This window comes from Octopus bimaculoides, chromosome 4 (assembly GCF_046866305.1).
Source record: "Octopus bimaculoides isolate indiv1 chromosome 4, ASM4686630v1, whole genome shotgun sequence".
Classification (NCBI taxonomy): domain Eukaryota; kingdom Metazoa; phylum Mollusca; class Cephalopoda; order Octopoda; family Octopodidae; genus Octopus; species Octopus bimaculoides.
The window spans coordinates 103,300,313-103,311,755 of record NC_142931.1 but is presented as its reverse complement, the minus strand read 5'-3'; the positions used below and the strand labels follow the sequence as shown (position 1 = coordinate 103,311,755).

The 11,443-nt window shown below is 39.9% G+C and overlaps 2 protein-coding genes across 7 annotated transcripts in view; one reads left to right on the top strand and one right to left on the bottom strand.

Annotated features, from left to right (window-relative positions):
* Nucleotides 1-11,443, top strand: part of LOC106878792 (uncharacterized) — an 82,719-nt gene that overhangs the window by 14,494 nt on the left and 56,782 nt on the right. The gene's annotated exons all lie outside the window — the stretch shown is intronic.
* LOC106868157 (uncharacterized) overlaps nt 1-11,443 on the bottom strand; it is a 49,355-nt gene that overhangs the window by 8,232 nt on the left and 29,680 nt on the right. For all 6 annotated transcript variants that reach the window (XM_014913295.3, XM_014913298.3, XM_052967326.2 and 3 more), the window contains exon 2: nt 8,079-8,292. In XM_014913295.3, coding sequence (XP_014768781.1) covers nt 8,079-8,169 — 91 coding nt within the window. In that variant the 5' untranslated portion in view covers nt 8,170-8,292. The remainder of the gene's footprint in view (nt 1-8,078; nt 8,293-11,443) is intronic.

Genomic DNA, 11,443 nt, shown 5'->3' with positions numbered 1-11,443 from the left:
ATAGGTATTAAAAATTTTTAATGTTTAGGTTATGTTATTCTATTTGTCACATCAAGCTCAATTGTTGCTGGGGTGTTGGCTATCTAGAATTTTCCCTATATCTCTTAAAAGGTCCTACTGTTTGTGTTTGTGTAAACTTCTTAGAGCTTGTTCGTATCTTGTTGTAATTAACATATGTCCACAGCTAGCCACCTACACTTTTCTCTGCAAAATAGGGGTAGTTTATTCTGTTCAGGCTATATTATTAGTATTATTCTGCGATTGAGAATTTTAAAAATCACTTCTTTAACTTTCTAACACATCTCAACGCTTCTAAAAGCAAACTTCGTTTGTTTATTTACGTTTGTCGTTATTTGAATTTAACATATGAGAGCGTCTCATAAAGCGAGATTTATATATCTTAAATTTGCAGAGGAATTTGTAGTGGGTAGTTTAGCTTAATCGGTCAAAGCATCGTGGCGCATAATCACGGGGATGTGAGTTTGTGTCCACAGCTAGCCACCTACACTTTTCTCTGCAAAATAGGGGTAGTTTATCTTGTTCAGGCTATATTATTAGCACTATTCTGCGATTGAGAATTAAAAAAATCACTTCTTTAACTTTCTAACGTATGTTTTGTTGTAAATATCTGGGATATAGCTTCACACGATGTAGAACAAAACTGGAGGTTTCTACGGGACAACCTGCTGAGGGCCACTGACCAGATCTGTGGATGGTGCAAAGTCCCCTCTCGACCCAAAATAACGTGGTGGTGGAACAATGTTGTTGACAGGGCCATTAAAGAAAAGAAACAGGCTTGGAAGGACTGGAAGAACGGTGGTAGCAGGGAATTGTATCAGACTGCTAGAAGGGAAGCTAGGAGGCAGGCTTATTTAGCAGATAAGAAAAAATTTGCCAATGTTCTGTACCGTGAGGACCAAAGACTTTAGGTATTTCATGTTGCAAGACAGTGTGTGAGAGAGAATCGTGATGTCAGAGGAGAGATATGTGTCCGCATGGTTGATGGGTCACTTGCACTAAATGAGGCTGCAAAAAGAGAGGTTTGGAGATGTCACTATGAAAGGTTCCTCAATAAAGGAAATGAAAGGGAGAAAGAGAGTCTGCCGAATGTCGACCCAACAGAGGGACCAGCTATCCGAGTTGACAGTACCTTGGTAGATAAAGCAATTAAGAGTATGGAGACAGGGAAAGCCCCCAGCCCATCAGGAATCACTGCAGAGATGCTCAAAATATCTGGCAGTATCAGCTATAGCCTAGTCACCCGTATTGTTAACCAGATGATACAGGAAGGAGTCATACCTAATGACTGATGTAGCAGCACCATAGTCAACTGCTACAAAGGTAAAGGTGATGCTTTAGATACAAATAATTACAGAGGTATCAAGTTGTTGGATCAGGTAATGAAGGTCACGGAGAGGGTCATAGCCCAACTAATTAGGGAGAGGGTCAGTTTAGATGAGATGCAGTTTGGGTTTGTAACAGGGAAAAGCACCACTGATACCATATTTCTGGTAAGACAGCTGCAGGAGAAATACCTAGCCAAAGATAAACCTCTGTACCTGGCTTTCTTTGACATGGAGAAAGCCTTTGACAAGGTCCCCCGATCCCTTATCTGGTGGTCAATGAGGAAATTAGGGATGGATGAATGGTTAGTGAGAGCTGTGCGAGCCATGTACAGGGATGCTGTTAGTAAGGTGAGGGTTGGCAATGAGTACAGTGAAGAATTCCGGGTAGAGGTAGGGGTCCACCAAGGTTCAGTCCTCAGCCCCCTCCTATTTATCATAGTCCTTCAGGCAATAACAGAGGAGTTCAAGACAGGTTACCGCTGGGAGCTCCTCTATGCTGATGACCATGCTCTAATTGCTGAGTCACTATCAGAACTAGAGGAGAAGTTTCAGATGTGGAAGCAAGGATTAGAATCGAAGGGCCTTAGAGTCAACCTAGCTAAAACTAAAGTCCTAATAAGTAGAAAGGCCAACAAACCACAAACCCCTTCAGGTAGATGACCCTGCTCGATCTGTAGAAAAGGCGTAGGTAGAAACTCCATAAGATGTACCCAGTGTAAGCTATGGACACATAAGAGGTGCAGCAATATCAAAGGAAGGCTAACTAGGAAGATAGTTTTAGCATGTGGCAGATGCTCAGGAGCAATAAACACTGAAAATGTACAGAAAATAACTTCTGCCACATTCCAGGGAGAAAAACTAGAAGTAGTTGATAGCTTCTGTTACCTAGGTGACCAAGTCAGTAGTGGGGGAGGGTGTGCTGAAAGTGTAGCTGCTAGAATAAGAATAGCCTGGGCAAAGTTCAGAGAGCTCTTACCTCTGATGGTGACAAAGGGCCTCTCGCTCAGAGTTAAAGGCAGACTGTATGATGCATGTGTACGAACAGCCATGCTACATGGCAGTGAAACATGGGCTGTCACTGCTGAGGACATGTGTAAGCTCACAAGGAATGAAGCCAGTATGCTCCAATGGATGTGTAATGTCAGTGTGCATACTCGATAGAGTGTAAGTACCTTGAGAGAAAAGTTGGACCTAAGAAGCATCAGTTATGGTGTGCAAGAGAGACGATTGCGCTGGTATGATCATGTGGCGAGAATGAATGAGGATAACTGTGTGAAAAAGTGTCACGCTCTAGTGGTTGAGGGAACCTGTGGAAGAGATAGACCCAAGAAGACCCGGGATGAGGTGGTGAAGCACGAACTTCGAACATTAGGCCTCACCGAGGCAATGACTAGTGACCAAGACCTTTGGAAATATACTGTGCATGAGAAGACCCAGCAAGCCAAGTGAGACTATAACCTGTGGCCTATGCCAGCAGTGTAGCCAGCCCACTTATGCGTACCTTTCCTTCATTGGACACTAAACTCTGCTTGCGAAGACCTGTTGAGGCAAGTGAAATTGAAATCGAACCAAATTCGTTGACTGGCACCCGTGCCAGTGGAATGCTAATAGCACCATCCAAGCATGATCATTGCCAGAGCAGTAGTCTGGCTTCTGTGCGGTTGGCATGTAAAAAGCACCATTTAAGCGTGAACATTATCAGCGTCGCCTTACTGGCACTTGTGCCAGTGACACGTGAAAAAACATTCGAACTGGACTGGTTCCTGTGCAGGTGGCATGTAAAAAACACCATTTGAGCGTGGCCATTGCCAGTACTGTCTGACTGGCCTTCGTGCCGGTGGCATGTAAAAGCACCCACTACACTCTAGGAGTGGTTGACGTTAGGAAGGGCATCCAGCTGTAGAAACTGCCAGATCAGATTGGAGCCTGGTGCAGCGATCTGGTTCGCCAGTCCTCAGTCAAATCGTCCAACCCATGCTAGCATGGAAGCGGACGTTAAACGATGATGATGATAATGATGATCTGGTAAAGTTCCTCTACACATAGGTTTCGTCTATTTCCCCCTATTTGATAAGGCTTAACAATACCAATTAGTTCCCAATCGATGGAATAGCTATTATTTTTGTCTCTAATTGACCAAATTAGTTTGCTTAGGCTTGTATTATTTATTTTTTTCCTATTTCTAAAAGAATTTAAACAATTGGCTAGTTTCCTTTTGAAAAAAAGAGAACCAGGACCCTATAAAAGTATTCTGTTCCCTCCCAGGTAACTTGGCATCTATAGACCAGGTTGTTCAGTTAACATTCTTTGTCCAATAGGCATAGTTTACCTCTAGCACAGTTGCATAAACCTGTATGCCTATTTCTATTATTTATAGTGTTATTGACTTTTCTAGATGTCTCTCCTATTCTCTCTCCTGCTGGCCTGGTATTATTTCTGAATTCATTATGGATATTAGTTTTGAGGCTGCTTTTTCTAGCAGTTCATCCTTCTATTTCTATGCCTAAGAAAGAATTTGTTAGAATTGTTTCCCTTTGATTGTTGATTCGTCTGTTACCATTTCCTCCTTCCTCCAGTGCATGCTACTATGGTCTCAGCACCTAGGTCCATTCTGTTGTTATTTCTTTCTTATGATTCAGATATAACTAGGATCTCCTTTGGAAGTAAACTATGCAGCTTCCAAGGAGATTCTAGTAATCCTGAACCACAAGGAAGAAATAACTAACAATTATCATAAGGAAGAAATAACTATATATATATATATATATATATATATGCACATGCCTAGTGCAGATAAGGCTGTGTGGTTAAGAAGTTTGTTCCCAACCATGCGATCTCAGGTTCAGTCTCACACCACAGTATCTTCCACTATAGCCCTGAGCAGACCAAAGCTTTGTGAGGGGAAACTGAAAGAAGCCCATCATCAGTATGCGTGTATGTGTGCACACGTTTGTGTCTACCCTTGCTGTGACAACGTATAATGGTTGCGAATGAGCATCCCTATCATATATGCAGTGTTGTTCATTTCCAGTCTTCCATGGTAAACATTTCTGGCTATGGAAAAATATTGGTTTCGAATTTTGACACAAGGCCAGCAAGTTTGGAGAAGGTGTTAAGTTGATTCCAATCAACCCCAGTGATAAATATGCATAAACTGATTGCTTTCATCATCATCATTTAACATCCACTCTCCATGCTGGCATGGGTTGGATGGTTTGATATGGAGCTGGCTAGCAGGGAGCTGTCCGGACTCTAACTATCTGTTGTGGCATGGTTCCTATGGCTGGATACCATTCCTAATACCAACCACTTAACAGAGTGTGCTGGGTGCTTTTTATGTGCCACAGACAAGGGTGCATTTATGCAGCACTGGCATGGGTGCATTAATGCACCACTGACATGGGTACTTTTCAAGTGGTACCAGCACCTGAAAGTACAAGCCTGTATGTGTGGAAGACAGCGATTTTACTTAGCTTGATGTGTCTTATCAAGTACAGCAAATCACATCTCCTGGTCCTTTATCATTTCCTCAGCTTTCTTCTCAATGGTATGGTGTGTAGAAGAGATGATGGGAAAATGAAAGGGTATACAGTAAGCACAACAGATAGGAGATTAGATAGTGTAGGCATATAGAATAGGCAACAGGTTGAAGGGAAGGCTGCATGCACAAGCAGTCTGTTTGTACAAGAAAAAAAAATATTTAAACAATGAGATAATCACAGAGAAAGAGGCCAATTTTATTTCCTTCTTGGAATTTTTTAAAAACTAAATCTATAAATGTGTGAGTGTGTGTGCGTACGTGTGTGTGTAGGTGCAGGCATGGCCATGTGATTAAAAAGTTTGCTTCCCGGCCACTTGGCTTTGGGTTCAGTCTACTGTGTGGTATGTTGGGCAAGTAACTTCTATAATCCTTGATGAACCAAAGCCTTGTGAGTGGATTTGGTAAATGAAAACTGAAAGAAACCTGTTGCATATAATTCCATAGAAAACGTTATGACATGAAGATACTATAGTTTCGTCTATGCTTGACTGATGATAATAAAAAAATGTGTGTGTGTGTAATGTGTATGTATATGTGTGTGTAATGTCAATGTGAATACCCGTCAGAGTGTAAGTATCTTGAGAGAAAAGCTGAACATTAGAAGCATCAGTTGTGGCGTGCAAGAGAGACGATTGCGCTGGTATGGACATGTGGTGAGAATGGAGGAGGATAGCTGCGTGAAAAAGTGCCACACCCTAACAGTTGAGGGAACCCGTGGAAGAGGTAGGCCCAGGAAGACCTGGGCTGAGGTGGTGAGGCAAGACCTTCGTACATTGGGCCTCACCGAGGCGATGACTACGGACCGAGACCTTTGGAAATGGGCTGTGCGTGAGAAGACCCGGCAAGCCAAGTAAGATCGTTGCCAGTGCCCCTGGACTGGTTCTTGTGCGGGTGGCACATGAGATGCACCATTTTGAGCGTGGCCGTTGCCAGTACCGCCTGACTGGCTCCTGTAGGATTTTCGAGCGAGATCGTTGCCAGTGCCCCTGGACTGGCTTGTGCGGGTGGCACATAAAAGACACCATTTCGAGCGTGGCCGTTTTCGTGCGGGTGACACGTAAAAGCACCCACTACACTCTCTGAGTGGTTGGCGTTAGGAAGGGCATCCAGCTGTAGAAACTCTGCCAAATCAGACTGGAGCCTGGTGTTGCCATCCGGTTTCACCAGTCCTCAGTCAAATCGTCCAACCCATGCTAGCATGGAAAGCGGACGTTAAACGATGATGATGATGATGATGATGATGTATGTGTGTGTATGCATGTGTTTATGTGTGTTGGAAGATGGGAATGTTACTGTCTCTTTGTCTTGACATCACATGATAAATATAAAACAAGTATCACCATCTTACAAGCAGTGTACTACCATGTAAACATGTCTAGCCACGGAGAAATATTATCTTACTTGGAACAGATAAGGATTAGTGATATACACACAGTGACAGTTTTAAGAAAGTTAGACTGATTTGTTCAGATTGGGCCACACACACACACACGCTTGACTTGTAATAAAACATTAAAACTCTCATATAAGCTTTCGCTTTTTAGTATATCATTGTGGCTAATGGTGGAGCTTCGATCCTTCAATGCTTTTTTGGAAGGGACTGGTATACTACATGATGCATAAAACATCAGTCTTTAGCTTTTATAGAGTAGAGGGCCCCACTGACAATTCTCTAATTGGGTCCTGCACTTCCTGGTGCTGGCCCTGTATACACACAAACATATACACATAGCTAAATGCATATATTCAAACACACACACACACACACTTATATATATATATATATATATATATATATATATATATATATATATATATATATACACACAAACCTACATACACACATAAACAAACACACATTCATTTTATTGGGTCATTCCATAAATAATGCGTTTTTTTTTAATCTAAAATATTCTCTCCTTCATTTTCTACAATGTTTTTCCATCTATCTGGTAGACTTGAAAGGCCCTTCTTCCAAAATTCACTTGTTTGTGACAAAAAATACTTTTCCATTACTGTTCTTACCTTGTCTACAGAATTCATATTTTTTCCATCCAAATGATTTTGAAGACTGCGGAATAAATGGTAATCAGATGGGGCAATGTCTGGCAAATGTGGTGGGTGGGGCATCATTTCCCATTCAAACTGCTCCAGCCTTTGGAGTGTCATTCTTGCTGTATGTGGCTGAGTATTATTGTAATGGAAGAACACCTTTCATCTTGAAACCAAAGATGGTCATTTTTCTTCTAGTGCTAATTTAAGCTGCTCAAGCTATTCGCAGTATATCTCCTTTGTTATTGTTTGGTTTGGGTTTAAAAGTTCAAAGTGGACTAAACCTTTCATATCCCACCAAACAGATAACATCTTACTTGGGTAAAGACCTTCTTTAGCCTGAGTGCCAGTGTTTCTCCTTTCCTTACCCACTGTCTTTGGCACTTGACATTTTTATAGAGAATCCATTTCTCATCACCAGTCACTATTCAGTCCAAAAAAGGTTCATTTGTGTGACATGACAACATAGAAGAGCACACATTCACTCTCTGCACATGGTTAGACTTGGAAAATTTGTGAGGAACCCATTGACCCAATTTGCTGACTTTCCCAATGGCACACAGGTGTCAATAAATGGTTGAATGACCAAATCCAAGCTTCTCTGCTAGATCCTTAACAGTAATGATGGGATTTTGTTCTACCAGGGTTTGCAGGACGTCCTCGTCAAGTTCTACAGATCTTCCAGGACAAAGCTTGTCTTCTAGGCTGTAGTTTCTGACATGGAATTTCTGGAACCACCATTGACACTGGTTACACTTATTGACTGATCCCCACATACTGTATTTATATTCCTCACACTTTTCTAGCAAAATATGCCAAATATGCTCCTTTGTCACTTCCATTATAGCTTTGAAAAAATAACTGTTCAAATTGAAAAGCACTCTTCCAAACTTGCACTAAGAATAAGGACGAAGTAAAATTACTACCTGCTTTTATAGCAAGTTCATGTAGTTAGTTTATCCTGTCCCCCTCCGACTTTTAGTTCATGTAATTGAAAAAAGCCCGCATTATTTATGGGATGACCCAATATATATTAAGATGTGGTGACAAAATGAATAAATAGCTTGATTATTTTAATACAGATGGTGTCTCAATTTACATAAACATTCAAGAACTAAAGTGATACACGTAAGATATACCTATTATTACATCATTGTTGGATGACTGTGTAACTGGGTGAGACGTGATTAATGATTGTGTAGATGGCTGGAATGTTGTGGTTTCATTCATGATGTATAACCCTCAAGCAAGCTCAGATGTGTAGATCATTGGAAAATGTGATGATTCTTGTAGAATGATAAAAACACCATCAGCAATGATGAATTGTAGAATTATCCTCAATTTCAACTGATTCTGAAAAGGAAAGCAAAAAGAACATCAGAATATTGACGTGATAATTATTGTTGTTGTTGTTGTAGATTTTGGTGTTAAAAACCCTGAGATTAACCCTTAACAAGCAGACTTTGTTATAGCTGTTTAGTTCTAGTGTTACGATAAACCAAGTTCTTTTTTAATCTAAAGTATTCTCTCCTTCATTTTCTACAATGCTTTTTCATCTATCTGGTAGACTTGAAAGGCCCCTCTTCCAAAATTCACTTGTCTGTGACAAAAAAAATCTACTGGAGCTTGATCCAGTAGTTTGATAAAGGCATTCCAACATCGATTTTTCAACTTGTTATTCAGACATTGTCATTCAAGAACTATATAATCCAATGTACCTTTCTTAAATGTATGCATGTATATACTGACATTTTGTTGGTCATGGAGATGAGGATTCCAGTTAATTAGATCAATGGCGGCAAGCTAGCAGAAACGTTAGCAATATTTCGTCTGCCGCTACATTCTGAGTTCAAATTCCGCCGAGGTCAACTTTGCCTTTCATCCTTTCGGGGTCGATTAAATAAGTACCAGTTAGGCATTGGGGTCGATATAATCGACTTAATCCGTTTGTCCCCTCTATGTTTAGCCCCTTGTAGGCAGTAAAGAAATTAGATCAATGGAACAGCCTGTTCGTGAAATTATTGTGCAAGTGGCTGCGCACTTCATAGACACGCATATCCTCAATGTAGTTCTGAGGGAAATTCAGCATGACACAGAGAGTGACAAGTTTGGCCCTTTGAATTACAGGTACTACTCATTCTTGCCAGCTGAGTGGACTGAAGCAACAGGAAATAAAGGGTCTTGCTTAAGAACACAACTCACCACCAGGAACCAAACACACGTCCTTATGATCATAAGCTGAATACCTTAACCACTGAGCCACGTGCCTTCACATATATGACATTATATATACACATATTTATTTTTGTATTTGGTTTGCAAGCTTCATGGTATGAAGTTGTGTGTTGAAACAGATTTTGTTGTATCTCAAGAAGGCCAATAAATAAATACACACATGCTGGTTCAACTTCAACTTCATTTATTATTATTATTATTATTATTATTATTATTATTATTATTATTATTAGTGAATTTCTTGACATTAAATTAATTAACTAATCAGTTGTTTGATTAATTTGTTTGGTCAACTGACCAATCAACTAGGTTTGTTAAAGTCCTTTTGTTGTTGTTTGTGACCTCCTGAATGACTTGCCTTCTCTACTCAGGCCTGCCTGCTTCTATTATGTGCATGTGCGTGCGCGTGTGTGGGTGTGCGTGCGCAAGTGTGTGTGCACGCACGCGTGTGTGTGTGTGTACACAGACACACCACACACTGAAACAAACACACACACACAAATATGTATGTACGTATGTAAGTACATGCGTGCCTGTGTGTATGAGTGCATGCATGCATACGTATGTACATATATTAGTTCTGCTGAAGCTGAAAAACCTTACAAACTATTATTCTGAGAGTCTTGTAACTAATCATCAAACAAAAGTCAACTTTTAGAACAATACATTGGTCTTTGAAATGTTGCAGTGGGAATCAGGTGGCAAATAATCATATAAACATCTGAAGTTTATAGGACAGAATGTTGTTACATTTCAAACATTGATAGAATTTGTTGGTTAAGTCAATTGAACACTAACGAATATAATATAAAGATTCATAACAAGTGAAGTGAAGTTGAATAAAACAAAGCATTAAGCCTTGATGAAGGAAAATAATAGTAATTTCTGCTGCAAGGAAAAATCATATAAACCGTTTTGAGAGTTTAGAAAATATAGACAATGTAAGCTGACAAAATCAAAATTTAAATTAAAATTAAAACAAGCGCAAATAGTATATCAATAAATTTGTTATAGGAGAAGAGGGCAGTGCGGAAAAGTGAGCCAAAGAGAGTTTTTGTAAGGAAAAGAAGCATAAGCATGATGTTGTAGACACTATATATGTATATGGTAATTACTTGTACGGACACTATTTCATTATACAACCATAATATACTACAAAGTATGTTAAACACAGTATAAGTCAACAGTGTGTCTGAGTGTGTTAGCAGTGCTATTAAATCACATGTTGAGGTTTATTCTACAAATTTACTATAGAAATTATAATCAGCACTGATTTATCTGAAGACACCTAATCTAAACAACAATGCAATAGAAGATGGAAAAATAGGTACAGCACCATACCCAATTCATTAACCACCCTCAAACTCATTGCTTAAATAGTCACTAAATAAAGTAGTATAACATTATTGGATATACCAGTTTTACATATTAAACATATTCCTGGCATATTATTTACATGTAGAGACACCATATTTTGTTGTGCAACCATAATATACTATAAAGTATATCAAATGCTTTATAATTTGAAACTGTGTCCTACTATGTTAGCAGTGCAATTATAGCATTGTGTTGGTACTCCGTCGCTTATGACGTCAAGGGTTCCAGCTGATCCAATCAATGGAACAGCCTGCTCATGAAATTAACATGCAAATGGCTGAGCACTCCACAGACACGTGTACCCTTAATGTAGTTCTCGGGGATATTCAGCGTGACACAGTGTGACAAGGCTGACCCTTTGAATTACAGGCACAACAGAAATAGGAAGTAAGAGTGAGAGAAAGTTGTGGCAAAAGAGTACAGTAGGGTTCGCCACCATCCCTTGCCGGAGCCTCGTGGAGCTTTAGGTGTTTTCGCTCAATAAACATTCACAACGTCCGGTCTGAGAATCGAAACCACGATCCTATGACAGCGAGTCCGCTGCCCTAACCACTGGGCCATTGCGCCTCAGAGACACTATATATGTATATGTTAATTACTTGTAGGGACACTATTTCATTATACAACGATAATATACTACAAAGTATGCTAAACACAGTATAAGTCAATAGTGTGTTAACAGTGCTATTAAATCACATGTTAAGGTTAACTCTACAAATTTTCTATAGAAATTATAACCAGCACTGATTTGTTACAACATTTTGTATCTGAAGACACCAATTTAAACAACAATGCAATAGAAGATGGAAAAATAGGTAATGGATGCATATGTGCATTTCAAGAGTTCTTCCTCCTCCTTCAGCACCATACCCAATTCATTAACCACCCTCAA